Genomic DNA, 17,101 nt, shown 5'->3' with positions numbered 1-17,101 from the left:
AAACCAAATCAAGTATGTAGTTTTATTCTGGTTCTTTAAAGGTTTTTAATAGTCTTCACACTTCCTTCAGAGGCTCTGTTTTCCACGGCGCATAATCCATTTTTGCCTTTAACCCAGTTTCTGTTTTACCGAAGCAGCCAAAGCATTTTATTAGCTAAACTTCTTTGAATTTGTTTAATAGATATTTATTGTATTTGAATTCATCTATTTGTTTGTGTAAATATTTTATTTTATATTTTATTTATTTATGTATTTATTTATTTGTTTGTGTAATTATTTTATTTATTTATTGTTTGTTTATTTATGTGTTTGTTTTCAAAATATTTCAGTTTATATTTTATTTATTTATTTGTTTATTTGTTGTTTATTTATGTGTTTGTGTAATTATTTTATCTTATATTTTATTTTATTTATTTGTTTGTGTAAGTATTTCTGTTTTTATTTTATTTTATTTATTTATTCATGTAATTATTTTATTTTATATTTTATTTATTTATTTTTGTGTAATTTTATTTTTATTTGTTTGTGTAATTATTATGTTTATTTGTTTGTTTCTGTATTTATTTATTTGTGTTTGTGTAATTATTTTATTTATTTGATTGTGTAATTGTTTTATTAACTTGTTTATGTAATTGTTTTATTTTATATTTTATTCATTTATTTGATTGTGTTTGTGTATTCATTATTATTTTTTGTGTAATTATTTCAGTTTATTTATTTATTTGTGTAGTTATTTTGTTTTTATTCATTTATTTGTTTGTGCAATTATTTAATTTAATTTTTATTTATTTATTTATGTTTGTGTAATTATTTTATTTATGTGTTTGTTTGTGTAATTATATTATATTTATTTTTTTATTATTTTAATTTAATTTAGTTTATTTTAATTTCATTTCATTTTCGACAGAATCACCTAAGCTTTACAGTTTTTTTTTTTTTTTGCCACCAGTTCTACATTCATCTTAATTTGAGTCTTAAAGACAAAGACATTCAATGGATTTTCTCTACAGTTCTTTTTATATACTGTATAGGATGGCAAAACTAATTCGATCAACCGTTTCTATAATTAGTTTGTTTGTACTGAACAGTTGATCTCTGGTCGTAGTAAGGTTAGACCACAGGAGCCAAACGGTCGTTCAGAGCCACTCTAAACAAGCTCTCGACAGGATGTGGTCACGTGTACTTTCTGTCTTTATTTCTCTCACTCTCTTGGCTATTTTTGAGCTATAAATCTGTTGTTCTACTTGCAGGCGTTGCAGAAGCTGGAAACGAAGGTGACGAAGAGCAGAGATGAAGGAATGAGACCAGAAAACAAAAGCAAAAACAGATACAAGAACATCCTTCCCTGTGAGCATTGAATATTATCATCACATTGTTGTATTTTTTTTGTTCAGATTTTTTTGTTTGCAGTTTGTTTTTACACTTCATAAATACGTTTTCTCAATATTTTGGTTAAGGTTAGGATAAGGGTTACGTTTAGGGATGGTTGAATGGAATTATTCATATTTATTGTTATTTTTATAGTAATAGACATGTGTGACACTGAAGTAGTGTATTTTTTCTCTAAATGAAATGACAATAAATAATATGTTTTGGGGTAAAATGCTCTATACCATGAAGTATATATATTTTTTTTATTACTGTTTTTAAGATATATTTACATAATTTTTATTAATTCATTAATTTATTTATATTGACATGGACATCACAATTACACTGGACAACCAAATGCATTTGTTTAAGTGTTTTAGCATTCTCAACACCTGTCCACGGGAGGCTTGACCTAAATAAAAGTAAAATAGATGCACATACACTATTGTAAACATTAAAACACATTATAAACATATAAGTATTATAATTCTTTACATTAAATTGCTATAAGTCAAAAGCAAAGGCGGCATGATCAACAAACTAATAATAAACTATTTGTGTAAACGCTGGTGTTTTGATTAACCACATTTTAAGTGCATTACTAGAAACATTTTTGTTACTTTCTAACTTTAGGCTTACAGCTAAAACATTCCACAATTTGATTCCCTTAACAGAGAAAACAGGCTGACCAAAAGAGGTCTTACATTTTTGAATAAGATAGTCGCTATTAGCTGTTGCTTGTGTCTCTGTGAGAGGTTTGATGCCTACTGATTAGATCTAAAAACACCATTGGAACAATTTAAGATATTTAAATTTAATAAAACTATCAGAACTAAGAACGTTATGTTTACATAAAACCTCACAATGATGCCATTGCATTGGCTTTAAGTCCATAATTTTAATATCTTGTTTATATATTGAATCAATCGGCTTCAATGTGGTTAAAAAGGCCTGTGGCCATGATGTAATGCAATTACAAGTGTGAGAATATCATTATATGCATGTATCATTTAGCAGTTTGATATGTTAAAAAATATGTTATGATGCACATAAATTTAAATTACATTTAAAATGTTTGTGTATATATATTATTATTATTGATATTATACATTTCTAAATATAATGATAATAATAATCATAATACTTTATTTTTATATAGCACCTTTGAAACTTGAAACTTTACACTTTTAAAAATACAAAGATAGCAGAAAAAATTGTTATGCCGAGGATAAAAATTATATATATATATATATATAAAAAAAAAATATATATATATATATAAAGGGCAATGCAAGCAAAAATGAGTATTAGACAGGCTTTAATTTTTTAAATATAACTATTTTCTTCTTTTTTTTTTTCAGTTGATGAAACTCGGGTTATCCTAGAGAACGCAGATCCCAATGTTGTGGGCTCTGACTACATCAATGCCAACTATGTTATAGTATGTCCATCAGATAAATCATAATCATTGCGCATTTCTCCAATTTTCAGCTTGAATGTGTCGTTGAATCATTCTCTTTTTCCCTTCGTCTCTCTGTTTCTGCATGCCAACAGAACAAACTAATGGTTACGAACCCCCAGAAGACTTACATTGCTTGTCAAGGTTGCCTCGCAACAACTGTAGATGACTTCTGGCAAATGATGTGGCAAGAAGATTCACGAGTAATCGTCATGACAACTAGAGAAGTTGAGAAAGGACGGGTTAGTAGTTGTTCATAATTTCAGAATTGATTTGACAAATGTACTATACAGAAAACACTTCACTCTTACTGTTGCATTTCTGGATTCGAGTACAATTGAGTGAGTAGAAAGTTCATATTTGTGTTTTCTAAATGATAGTGTGCTTTGACTAAGAACGTTGGCACTTAGAGCTCTTATTTGCAGAAAAATGATAATAGCTCCACATGCTATGTTTTTTCAGACATTAATTATATGGAAAAGAGTATGTATATTTGACATGTTTATATGTTAGGGCTGCATAGTATATTGTTTCAGCATTAATATTGCAATGTGCGGATCTGCAATACACTATCTGACAAAAGTCTTGTAGCCTATCCAAGTTTTAGGAACAATAAATAATAATTTGACTTCTAGTTGATCATTTGCTATCAGAAGTTTTATTAACAAACACTTAAGCTGCGGTCACATTGCACTTTTCTCCCTATAGACTTCATACGCACACGAATGCATCAAACCGGAAACGCAAACTCCTGTGACAAGTTTTACAGTTTGCTGCGTTGCAAAGTTCAAGCTTGGTAAACTCTGACCTGCGAAATCACATCACTTGACTGCGTGAGACTAATCGAGGATCAAAACATGACCTCTCTGGACAGAAATTTTAAATATGGACCAATCGCTCACCCCCTTTTTCGCAGCACCATACGTCAGAATTTCGCAAGCTCAAACTCTAGTCTAGTGTGACTGCGGCATTACACCTAGCAATAGGAATGACTGGGATGTAGACAATACAATAACAGGCAACAACTAAAAAAACTCAGGGGTATAAATACATGACCTGATTAAACTGATTACAAACAAGGGGAGAGACACAAGTGGAACTAAGGCCCCGTTTACACGAATGCGTTTTAGTTTGAAAACGCATAAGTTTTGCTACGTTTACGCCAACTGTCCACACTACGCCGGAGTTCTCGAGTGCCGAAAACGGAGCGTTTCGAAAACGCTGGAGAGGCCGTTTTCATTCTGAAACGCTGCTGCTCCGTCTCAGTGTGGATGATGGAAAACGGAGACATCTGAAAACGGAGGCGGGGCTGCAGACGTTCGCCTCTCTGATTGGGGCTTTTCCTGAATATTAAGTAGCCTAACACGCACAGTTCAGTCCTGCTTTCTCTCCGTGTAAGTTCAGACTTCGCAAATTTGATCAAGGCTGCAGTCTCTTCTTCTCAGTTTGATATGGTAAACATACTATACTGAGGTCACGGGTAAATCTTCAAAGGGAACAGTGCACTTTATAGCTTCATTCACATCACACTGGCTTCGTTGTTTCACTTTCTCAACAATAAAATGTAAACATGATTTAAGGAACTGCCTATTTTCATTTTAATATTAGCAACTTAGACAGCAGAAATGTTGAGGTGTCGTGCTGCATATATGAGCGTCATCTTCACTGTGTGGATATTTATAACAAAACGGAGCCGATAACAACTGCCTCCTTTCAATTTCAGTGAAAATACGAAACACACCCTCTCTTTTGCTGAATATCTGTTTTAATAATCGATAATGGCCATTATAAAAGTATAACATACAATAAGTTTATACATTATAGGAAATAAAGGCAAGCGATCAGTCAATATACAGAATGTACGTGCTTACATTAATCATTAACTTATCTTTGCTCTCAGCCAAAACACGTTACCTGAGAACAAGTAATAGATTCCAATGCCCAAAGTCAGGGAATATGTCGTTAGATAAAGACAACAAGATAAATGAAATATCCCGTATAATAAATATAGTGATATTAGATCCAGCGGGAGATGCTTGATGAGAAGTCCGACTAGCAGAGCTCTCATCTGGGTATATGGGCTGCAGCGCTTGCCCGAGAGTGTGAGTGTGGTCACGTGATGTGCGTTTTCAGCGTTTTGGTGTGGACGGAGAGCAGTTCAGAAACGCTGGGTAAAACGCGAGTGTGGACGCGGATCGTTTTCATTCTAAAACGCCGTTTTAAAACTAAAACGCACTAGTGTAAACGGGGCCTAATAAACATTAAAAAACGGCAAGAAAACAGAACAAAGGAATCACCTGACATAACCAAATAACATGGAACACAATACATGGGAAGGATAATCCTGACAAAATGTGTGTATGTGTGAAAGTTACTGCATTTGCTCAATTCATTATGTATGGGTTTGAGTACAAATGTTTTTTTTATGTTTGTGTGTGTGTGTTTGGGTGTGTGTGTATTAAAAATTACATGCAATTATGCGTTTTAATTCAGTAACATTTTTTGTGTTACACTTTATTTGAAGTTGTCCTTGTCACAGTGTAATTATTCACTGAGTTATCTAGTAATATTAAATAATTACATACACCTACTATATAATTAGGATGAGGGTTAGATTTAGATTTAGTTGCATGTAATTACTACATGGAACATGTGACGAGCACCTTCTTTTCAGAAACTTCCCTGTTAAATAAGTAGAAAAGCTGCTGACATCAAATATGCGGTTGTATTTTTCCTCTGCAGAATAAGTGTGTGCCATACTGGCCGACTACTGAGGGAGAGTCGAAGGAAGTAGGCAGATATGTGGTGAAGTTATTGTCTGAAATGGATGCTGCTGATTATAAAGTGAGGGTGGTGGAGCTCAGTGCTCCGCATCGGGTAAGGAATGAGTTTTTTTTTTTTCAATGCGTCTTTGCAAACATTCACATAAGAGCACACAGCACATTTTTTGCTCACACCTGTGCCCCAGATATTCGGTCTGTTTGTCATTCTTTTCCACTGCATTTCATACTGCCATCTTGATTCCAGTGGAAAAAAAGCATCAAGAAAACAGCGAAAAAGTGAATTTTCTGTTATTAACAAAACAAAAATCATGAAATAAAATCATCTACTGTATGTTGATTAAAATAAACATTTGTTAACTGAGATTAAAAAAAGAACATTATTTTAAGTTTGCTGCCAACAAAAACTAAAACAAAAATGTATATAAATAATATATGCACTCAAAAAACATTGCTTGTTCAAGCTACTTACATAAATGAGCTGGAACAACAATTCTTGAGTTTGTTTTGGGGGACAACTTGTTTTATGTTCAATTTACTTATAATTGTAGCTTAATTCCTTTGTGTTTTTTAGCAAATTAAAGTCTAATGCTTTAAATATCTAGAACAAAAATGTCATGATATACAGTGCATCTGGGAATTATTCATAGCGCTTCACTTTTTCCACATTTCTTTGTTACAGTCTTATTCCAAAATGGATTGAATTAATTTATTTCCTCAAAATTCTACACACAATACCCCAAAATTACAATGTGAAAAAAATAGTTTTTTTAAACCCTGTGTTGCAAATTTGTTACAGATAAAAAAAGTTGAAAAATCACATGTATGTATGTATGTATGTATGTATGTATGTATGTATGTATGTGTATATATATATATACATATGTATATACATTATATACATTTCTCAACCTAATAGTTTTAATAACTAATTTCTAATAATTGATTTATACATTTCTCAACCTAATAGTTTTAATAACTCATTTCTAATAATTGATTTATCTTTGCCATGATGACAGTAAATATTATTTGACAAGATATTTTTCAAGACACTTCTATACAGCTTAAAGTGACATTTAAAGGTTTAACTAGGTTAATTAGGTTAACTAAGCTGGTTAGGGTAATTAGGCAAGTTATTGTATAACGATGGTTTGTTCTATAGACTTCCAAAAAAAAAGTTAGCTTAAAGTGGCTGATAATTTTGACCTTAAAATGGTTTTTAAAAAATGAAAAATTTCTTTTATTCTAGCCAAAATAACACAAGACTTTCTCCAGAAGAAAAAATATTATCAGACATATTGTGAAAATTTCCTTGCTCTGGTAAACATAATTTGGGAAATATGTAAAAAAGAAAAAAAAATCAAAGGGGTGTTAATAATTCTGACTTCAATTATATATATATTTGTATATGTATGTATATGTATATATATACTGTATAATAATTCAATTTCTTCATGTAGACTCTTTATTTTTCTGATTGCAGAATGAGGCCCCCCGAAAAATTTGGCACTTCCAATATCTGAGCTGGCCGGATCATGGAGTTCCGCAGGAGCCTGGTGGAGTGTTGAGCTTTCTGGACCAGGTCAACAGGAAACAGGAAGAACTGCGTTCATCTGCACCCATAGTCATTCACTGCAGGTACTTTAATAACTGCATCTTCCACAGGGGGGCTTCATGAGCACAACACAGTGAAACCATTGAAATGTCCATGAAATATATATCTGATATATCCACAACTGACCTTTTTAGTCATAGACATGAAATGAAATTTATTCAATTGAATTCATTTTTTTATTTTCATATAAGATACTGCAGATGAATACTAAATACTAATGTTTAGCACTGTATATACTAACGTTTACAGCCATACTTTTCCATTCAATTGACTTTTTTGTTTTCGAAAATAATTTCCCAAAAAATGTTTTTTTTTTGTACTCAAAGGATGCATTTTTTAATTAAATATGCACTCATTTGCCTACATTTTTGACCACAGAAATCTTGTGAACTTTTACATTCAAAAATAATATAAACAGAGGGGATTTTCAGTGTCTTTTTATCTGTTTATAATTTAAAAATAATTGTGAACACAAACAGCCGGGAAAAAAATTGTATAATAATATTTTGTATACAAACAGTCAAGTTATGCATGACCATAGCCCCCTTGTAGGATTACAAATGTATTATATCTATGTAATATTTATATATAAATGAAAAGTTCTGTTCTTTGTGTTCCACATTATGACATTTTAAGAAAGAACGAGTCTGGCTATAACTTTTTTGGTTTCATTTAAACCTAGATTTGATCAATGTGCAAGTCCATGGCCAATAAAAAAACAAACTTCACAATATAGATATGAATAAAACCAAATGTACCGTATTATGTAGCGTAAGTGGAGATTTATGACTGCGCATAGGAGGAAAAAGTGCCTTTAAAATATTTATTGTAATCTGTAATCTATAGATACGAACTGATAAAGCACTATTTTGGATGTTTTCTTTCTATTGGCCCAAAATCTGAAAATGGACCGCTTCATTTTTGCCTGTAGCACCTTATCTTAACAATTTTCTTAACACTGTAAGCAGATCCTGTGAGCGAATAATACATGCTGCAAATCTTGAGCAGGAAGGTTTAAGCAGCAGTTACACCACTCGGCATGTTGTAATCAGAGTACATGCTTGAACTTTTCATGACCCCTCACTTCCCACTCCAACTTTTCAATTAATTGCTTGTTTATTGTTTAGTATGAACATGTGCTGTGGAACATTTAGGGTCTTATGAACTCTAGCAGCTTGAAAAGATCATGTTTTTTTTTTTTTCTGTTCATAATGCATGTTGTTTCAAAGCAGCTTTCCAGAAAATGCATGTTTTTACTAAACAGTTGAACGTGATTATGTCAGAGTAATGCTCATAAGGCAGAAATCTAGATTTGTAGGATAATCTTAATCATGCATTAACGTAATGAGGGTATTTCAGCAGACACAAAGAACCAAATCATAATTGTTATTTAAGGAAATGATTCTGTTTTGGCAGTGCTGGTATTGGACGAACTGGAACCATTGTGGTGATTGACATGCTGATAGACTCCATTGATGCTAAAGGTGAGTTTATAGGTTTTTTTTTTTTTTTTTAAACCTTTTTTTACTGTGTAAAAGTGGTTTTGTGTGAGGGAGGTTGTGAAAGTCAACAGGCTGGTATCTGGAAGGTTACAGGGTCAATCCCCAGCTAAAGCTAAATAGTAGCCATTCTGAGAAACACTTAATTCCATTCAATTCAAGATTACTTGTATAGCGCTTTTCACAATGACCATCATTCCAAAGCAGCTTCACAAAAAGTGCACATCATTACATTACAGTCAAAATCAGAAAAGATTAAGAGTTGTGTATCGAGTGGGCAGTATATAAAGAACCTGCCGTTATAGAGTAGTTACGGTATTCAATTCACTTCAAATGTATTTGTATAGCGCTTTTCACAATAGTTATTCTTTTTAAAGCAGCTTCACAAAAGGTGCACATTGTTGTATTACAATCAAAATCACAAAAGTTATTAGTTGCCATAACTTTATTAGTGGCCAATTAATTAAACTATTAATACTACTAATAGCTTTTAACAGTTATTGTATATAAGCAAAAGTTACCCTGCAGTTTTATATTATTATAGGTGATGTGTTTGTGTACATGTTCAACGAAGTGTATGTGTGTATTAAGTGTATGATCGAAGTATATACATAATTAAATTCGAAGTATATAAATAATTAAAAAATAAAAAAAGGGCAAAAAAAACCTTAGTAACAATTTCTATTTTTGTGTGTATTTTATTTATAAAAGTTTTTATAAGACAGAACAAAAATATGTATACAATCTATAATACTTTTTATAAAAATGGTAACAAAAAAGAAAGAAAATACAAAAATAAATAATAAAATAAAAAACATTTTATAAATTAATAAAAAATTATAATAATTTTAAAAACATGCATCATATAGAATAAATAATATACACCATTACATTTTACTTGGTCAAACTAAAAACACTGAAATTGGAGTGGAAAAGTAAGAGTAAAATTGCCCTACTTTTAACTTTTAAAAAGATATGCAAGGAAGAGGCCCCTGATTTTTTTTTCTAACTTTTTTTGAAGCATCTGCCCTAGCAAAACAAATTTTTTCAAGCTTAAGAGCAGCAACCATTTCAGTCAGCCTTTTATGAAACGTAGGTGGTAAAGTGGACTTCCAATCTATCAAGATTACCCTTTTAGCCACCACCATCCCAAACATAATAGACATTTGCTGATTATGTGACCATGCTAACACAGGGTCAGAGCATTCAAACAGGGCTAATTCAATATGTGGACTTAGTTTACCCATTGTTCATCCACTCTTGTGTGGTGCTTTCTTGTTCGGACCACAAACGGATGACTTAAAAATGATCATTTTAAACCCCTGCTCTCACTCATACACGAGTATAATAAACAGCTACCAGCAGCAAACTTTAAAAAACAAAAACACGCAAATTTCACAGAATGGTCTCATGTGACACATTTTGTATATTCCAAGTATTCTGTGAGAAAATTATATGGTTCAAGGAAAAAGAAACTGAATTGTAAGTTGATATTTCATGATAAACCTAACAATATGTGACAGACTTAGTCTGACTCACTGTCGTTTGGCTTAAGCCTCATTCACACTACGAGCGACTCGCAGTGGCAAAGCAACAAGCGACCTTTCATTTGAATGGAGAGCAAGCAACTTCCAGTGACCTCCGTCTACGTGAGCGACAGCAACCGTTGGTGACCAGGTGGAAGTGTCGAACGACGCCACAAGGTTGAGAATCCTTCAACATTATGCAAATGAAGAGTGACTTTCTTGAGCGACAGCCAATAGGAGCACTAGTAGAGCTCACCTGATCCTCTCTCAGCTCGCTCAGTGGCCGGTTGTATTCGTACTACAGGCTATACACTTACACAGACCTGTGTTTGAAGCAGGTCGTCACCCGGAGTGACAGGCAGCTACAAAGTTGCTGCCAGTGTGAATGAGGCATTAGTCCCTGATTTATCAGAGGTCACCACAGTTGAATGAACCCCCAATTACAATTACTAGTGTAGGTTTTATGCAGCCCTTCCAGCCACAACCCATCACTAAGAGTACACTAAGTCGTGAACCCCGAGTTCACGCACGCACGCACGCACACACACACATACACCATTGTCAATTAGGTTTCTTCAATTCTCACCTATACTGCATGTCTTGGGAATGTGGGGGAAAACGGATCACCCACACAGAAAGGACACCTGGTCCAGCCGGGAATCAAACCAGTGACCTTCTTGCTTTGAGGCAACAGTGCTAAACACTGAGCCATTGTCCTGAAGCAGTTACAGTGTTTTGACAAATCAAACCACAATATGAAAATCTCAAAGCCTACTAATCCATAAAAAGTATTCAAACCCAATCTGTCATGTGTGAATACAAGCTTAGTTAGGGGTTTACAATGCTCACATTAATTTAAACCATTAATGCATATTGCCAACTCATTTCAGATCAGCAGATGAAGAACGATAATCTGATCACAGCTCAGCTTGGCTGTAGACTCATTCTAATGCATAATTTTTATTGCAACTTGGGCTAAAATGCTTCAATCAATATGATTGCACTGCATTAACCCTGTACATGCCCTCAGGTGATATATTTGGCTAATGTGTTTCCTTTCCAAATGGTTTAGAGTTTCTATTTGACATAAAACAGTCAGTCTTATAATCTTCTGATAAGCTTACTTCTAGTAGTTGCTACCACATGAACACCTTAGGGTGGGGTGTCCTTTTAATTCCTGGATCAAGCACATTTTGAAAATGTCATCTGTTTCAGGTTTGGACTGCGACATTGACATCCAGAAGTGTATTATGATGGTACGAGATCAGCGATCCGGCATGGTGCAAACCGAAGCTCAATACAAGTTCATCTACTTGGCTGTGCTGCAGTACATAGAGTCCACTAAAGTCACACGAAGGGCCATCATGGTAAGAGAAACATGTGGGATAAAGAAAATAAAAGATTATTGAGCAGACAATTAGCGGGCAGCCATTCAGAAATATTTTTGTTCAGAAATTAAGCATTAAACTAGTCAAAATTCTTTAAACACATCTTGATGTATTATGGTTTCTATAAATATATTAAGCAGCAGGACTCATTTCTACATTGAATTTTAATAATAAAAGTTTACTGAGCAGCAAATCAACATATTACAAGGACTTTGGTGATCATGTGACTGCATTTTAAAATGTTTTCAAATAGAAAATTGTCATTTTATGTTCCAATGATATTAGATTATGCTACTACTACTGTTGTCCAACTGACTCCAAACCTTTTAAATAGTACTGTGTATTTTTGTACATTAGAATGATTTATATATAATTTTATTTCTTTCTGAACAAAAATTAATTACTATTATACAATTTTAGCATGTTTTAAAGGGGTGGTCCAGAGTGTATTTTTAAGGCTTGGTTGTGTTTATAAGATGCAAAGCAATGTGTGCTCGTGCTTCATTTGTAAAAAATCTTACTTTGATTATATACAGCTACTCAGCTAACATGAAAACGACCCTCACTCAAGAGGTCAGCTAACATAATGTGCTGTGAGTCATGGATCGGCCCAGTGTCACCAGGAAAACCGTCACGCCCCTACAAGCACGCGCTTTGTCACTGCTGTGTAAATACTGTCAGTCAGAGTAGCTGTTAGCTGTATCAGTTTTAGCCTGAATCAGATAGAAAATGAAAAAGACACAGCTGAACCTCAGGCCTGCTCTCTAATATAAAATCTGACAAGTGTATTTCATATATATTCAGGTTATAAGTATGTGTAAGTAATATAAAATGTTCAAATCATTTGTGAGTTTGTTATTTGAGATAGACACTGCAGCGCTGGTGAAGATTGTGGGTGTTTACAGCAGTTTGATGAATAAATATGAATTTGTAACTAAAATGTTAGTGGTGCCAAACAGCATTTCCCCTTGTTTACTTTCTAACTACAACATATCGTTAAGGCTAGAAACTATGCATGTTATTGATCAATTTTAACGAATAAAAATACTTACAGGTTGTGGCTCACAATCCACAGCTTCGTCGGTTGGAGGAGTTTTTAGCCGAATCCAGCACTGAACTGGGAGAGATTCCTTTGTCAAATGCTAGGCATATATTTTTTTTAATATAAATTGTCTTGGACATAATTAAAATTAAACTGTAAGCCCTTCTCTCTTTGTGTCATGTCCTTTGGAAGCCCAAATACAGAAACAAAACAAGCTCTGTTGAAGTGCAGCATTTAATTGGCATTTTAGCTTCTCTGCTATAACATTACGGCGCCTCTGGCCACGCCCCTTCACTGCGCTGTGTGCATGCACGTAACCCGGATGTATTTTTGTGTAGTTCCCAACTTCATTCGCTGTAGGCTATGCTAAGCTAACCCTGGAAAAGCCAATGTCTCCCTTTGCATTGAACTTTGAGTGTCTTACATTCAGAGATGTTGTTTATGTTCACACAGCTACATTACACATCCAATAAAGCATAAAATATGATATCGTAGTGGACCACCCCTTTAAAGAAGACACCCTTGTAAGATGTCATTCATTGTAACTTTAAATGACCAAAACATTTGCTCTCAAAACAGTTCCCATGATATCTTAGCTAAGTCGACATTGTTAAAAAGGAAGATAAGACTGATTTCCAGTTCTGTGTCTCTGTGCCTTCTGTTTTGTTTAGTATTGCTATTGATTTTTTTATGCTTTCTGTTACAGGAAACTGAAACCGAATATGGAAACCTCTCGATTCAGTCCAAACACCCAAAGGCCAGTCGCAAAGCTTCTTCGAAGTGAGTATAAATCACAGACTTGAGCTTGTAGTGTCTTCACAATCGTCCAGAAACATTCCTCTCACGTCTCCTTATCTCCACCAAACTGATGACCAGTTGAGCAGGCGGTTCAAAGATCTCTGTCACACGCTCGTTCTGCTTACACAAGCGTTTTTAAAGCCCGTTGTGCAATATCCCATTGAGAGAAAAAGAGAAGGATTGAGTTTTACCTCAGATCCCACATTGTTTCAGCTCCACGTTGCTCTAATCGCTTTCAGTTCAACTAATGACTAGCTTAGGACAGTTCATATTGTAGCTCAAGCTGCTGACAGAAATATTAAAACTGTTTTAGATGGAAAATAATATATTTATAAATGATAAAGTCAAGTTTACTAATCAAGCGTTGTACTCCTCCTCATCTTTTTTATTATTATTTAATAACTATTGTTCTTTTTTTAAGTCATTTCTCATGTTCTTTTGTCTTTTAATTTGGGACCGAGCACCATTGGTGCGTAGGCCCTATTGGAATGGCTCAGTTTCTTATTATCATTCTTCTTCTCTAGAATGAATTTTTGCATTTTTGAGGGTCTAAACATGCCCGAAAACTCACAAAAATTTGCGCACACATCAAAAGCGGTGAAAATTTACATTTGTTATAGGTTTCGGAAATGAGTGTCGACAGTGCCACCTATGCACATTTGACTTGAATTGAGTGGCCCCCGAACTACGTTTCACGCTTGTGTACAAAAATTGGCACACACATCAAACATGCCAATACCTACAAAAAGGTCTCTTGGAGCGAAATCTCAAACCCAACAGAAAGTCAGATATTTTTAACATCCTCTGCTGAAAAAGTGCAGTTTTTGCCATTTCCATGCGTTGTATTTTAAGGAACTCCTCTTAGCGATTTTATCAAATCAACACCAAAATTCTGTATTATTATGTAAAGGCCTTTAAGATCTTTTTTTGTCAAAGGGAGGGTTTGTGGCAGACTAACAAAGTTCAGCGTATCGCCATGGAGGAGAAAGTACTATAACTCAGCCACACAATGTCCGATCTGCCTGAAAATTAATGTTCAATGAGATTCCTCTGCAAATATTTAGTTAGTCATACGCCACCTGCTGACAGAAGAAAGTTTGGCATAAATCAGTGAATTTGGCAGTCATTTATATATATATTGTCCCTGTCATCCTAAGGCCACTGGGTGGTAGTGAGCCTGGGTGCGAGGTCTCTTTCATCTCTGCTTGTTTCCTTTTGTTTTGTTATTTTTATTGATTCTTGCATTTTATAGTTGTCTGTATATTTCTTATTTTATTTTTATTTTTGCTTTACTTTTAGATTTTTTATTAAATAATATATAAATTAATATATTTAAATGAAAAATACAAAATAAAAATATAAATTAAATATATATATATATATATATATATATATATATATATATATATATATATATATATATATATATATATATATATATATATATATATAATTGTTTTTAGATAGATGTCTATATTTTTTATTTTAAATTTAGTTTGATATATATAAAATAATTACTCTAGATTGGCGACTAACCAGTCATATTCTTTTTTTTTTTTCAGAAAAAATGAGGATGTTTATGAGAATCTGGGCGCAAAGGGAAAGAAAGACGTCAAAAAGCAGAAATCTGAAGAGAAGAAGGGTGGTGGATCTGTTAGGAAACGATAAAAATAACAGAAAAATAATTTGATTTAATTTCGCTTCTTTGTTGTACAGCTTATTTTGAAGTACGTTTTCAGGTGTTTTACAGTCAAACTGTTTAAAAAGAAAACTGAGCCAAGGCTTTTACAGAGATTATCAAACAAATCTGGCTGTTTTTTAGTCTATTTGTTAATTTTTTTTTAAAAAGTGTTAAGTAAAAAAAAAAACAAAAAGATTGTAATCGTAGTAAATCATCGATTTGTTCTCAGCTTTAATAAAAGTCCTTTCCAGAGTTTTTCCTGGCCTTTCTTTTTATTTGCTGTAATAAAATAGAGGTGTGTTTGCATAGAACGTTGAATTTTCCGGGATGTTATTGTAAGGCTGAATGGAAAGACTGATGTCCTGGAGAAATGATATGCACAGACTCTGGCCTGAAGCCAGAGAGAGGGAACATCATTCACATACACATCGGGGTCAAACATGGCCCTTGATCACTGGACCCCATACAGCACTGACCCCAGTTAACACCGAGGCACAGCAGGGGAAAACATTAGGAGAAATGAAAGAGCATTACAGATCACCACATGAGCAACAGAACAATGAATGCAGATTTAGACTTTTCAATGACTTGTTAGATTTTTCTGCTTTCACTGGCAGATATTATATTTAATTATTTGCCTTCAGTCTTGATCATAAATACCAAAAGTGAATTCATTTTCTGTTTTTTAACCCTTTATTCTAAAACCCAAGCAAAAATGATGACGTACAATGATTGCATCACTTTTTTCATGCGATTTTGTGTTGCCTTGCCATGGGCCCTTCAAATACTAAATCATTTAGTTATTTCTCCATTGTAGGGATTCAAATTTTATTTACATGTTTACATTGTTAATTTTAATATTCTTTAGTATCATCTAGCACTTTTGTTATTCATTTTGACATGTCAGGTTTATTAATTTGACAGCATGTTGCCAATCCTCACAACTCAAACACATTTTTAAAAAACGCGCTGCATTTTCTCACAACACAAACAAATTAATAACAAGCTCTGCATTTTCTTGCAGTTTTCTTTAAAGGCATTTTCTGCCTTTAAAATTCTTCTCTTGGTTTTTAAATCTCTAAATGGCCTGGCACCTGCTTATCTGTCAAACATGTTGATTGAGCATCAGCCTGGTTAGTCTCTTCGGTCATCTAACCAGAGATTGTTATGTATCCCTAATTCGTGGCTAAAATACAGTGGTGACCGTGCCTTCGCAGTAGCTGGCCCTAGGTTGCGGAATGCTCTGCCCCTCTTTATTAGGTCGGTGTCATCTCTGTCTGTTTTTAAATCTAGGTTAAAAAATTACCTCTTTGATTTGCCATTTTGTCTATGAAAATTGTCCGTTTTAGCTATAATTTTATATTTTTCTTTGTTGTGAGGTTTATTGTGCAGTACATTGGTCAACCTCTGGTCGTGTTTATTAGTACTATATAAATAAAATTAACATTGACATTGACGATGCAAACAATTTTACGAAAACGCACTGCATTTTCTCACAACACTTTCAAATAGCACGGACCACAAGAGAAATGTTTTAAGAGGAACCAAAAACTCACCTATCAAAGATCAGCACAGCGGCGTTCGTCATGTTTTTGTGTACTCTTAAAACATTTATAGGCTATTGTGTTCCGTTGCTTTTGCAAGTGTGAGTTTGTGCTGTGAGAAAATGCAGCGCATTTTATTAATTTGTTTGCATTGTGTGAAAATTTTTCAATGCAAACGTGTTTGTTTAAATGTGTACACATTATGAGGATTTGCAGAACATTTGCTGTCAAATGGATGAAGATCTTTTCTTAATTTGCTGGTGTTTTTTGTAATTGCACCTATTTTCTTAAATTGCACCACGTTACGCTCTAGGATACTGTAGCATGGCCTATTATTATTATTATTATTATTAATATTTTAAACATGCCTTTATAGTTTTTGTAAAATGTCAATTTTA

At 33.5% G+C, this 17,101-nt stretch overlaps 1 protein-coding gene across 2 annotated transcripts in view; it reads left to right on the top strand.

Moving 5' to 3' along the window:
- The window catches only part of ptpn6 (protein tyrosine phosphatase non-receptor type 6), a 36,968-nt gene extending 21,554 nt beyond the window's left edge, over nucleotides 1-15,414 (top strand). For both annotated transcript variants that reach the window (NM_199960.1, XM_009292428.2), the window contains 9 exon segments: nucleotides 1,251-1,347; nucleotides 2,733-2,812; nucleotides 2,926-3,072; nucleotides 5,573-5,707; nucleotides 7,094-7,248; nucleotides 8,642-8,709; nucleotides 11,466-11,617; nucleotides 13,387-13,460; nucleotides 15,041-15,414. In NM_199960.1, coding sequence (NP_956254.1) covers nucleotides 1,251-1,347; nucleotides 2,733-2,812; nucleotides 2,926-3,072; nucleotides 5,573-5,707; nucleotides 7,094-7,248; nucleotides 8,642-8,709; nucleotides 11,466-11,617; nucleotides 13,387-13,460; nucleotides 15,041-15,146 — 1,014 coding nt within the window. In that variant the 3' untranslated portion in view covers nucleotides 15,147-15,414.
- Nucleotides 15,415-17,101: the final 1,687 nt, after the last annotated feature.

This window comes from Danio rerio, chromosome 16 (assembly GCF_049306965.1).
Source record: "Danio rerio strain Tuebingen ecotype United States chromosome 16, GRCz12tu, whole genome shotgun sequence".
Taxonomy (NCBI): domain Eukaryota; kingdom Metazoa; phylum Chordata; class Actinopteri; order Cypriniformes; family Danionidae; genus Danio; species Danio rerio.
This window is presented reverse-complemented; position numbering and strand designations above follow the sequence as displayed.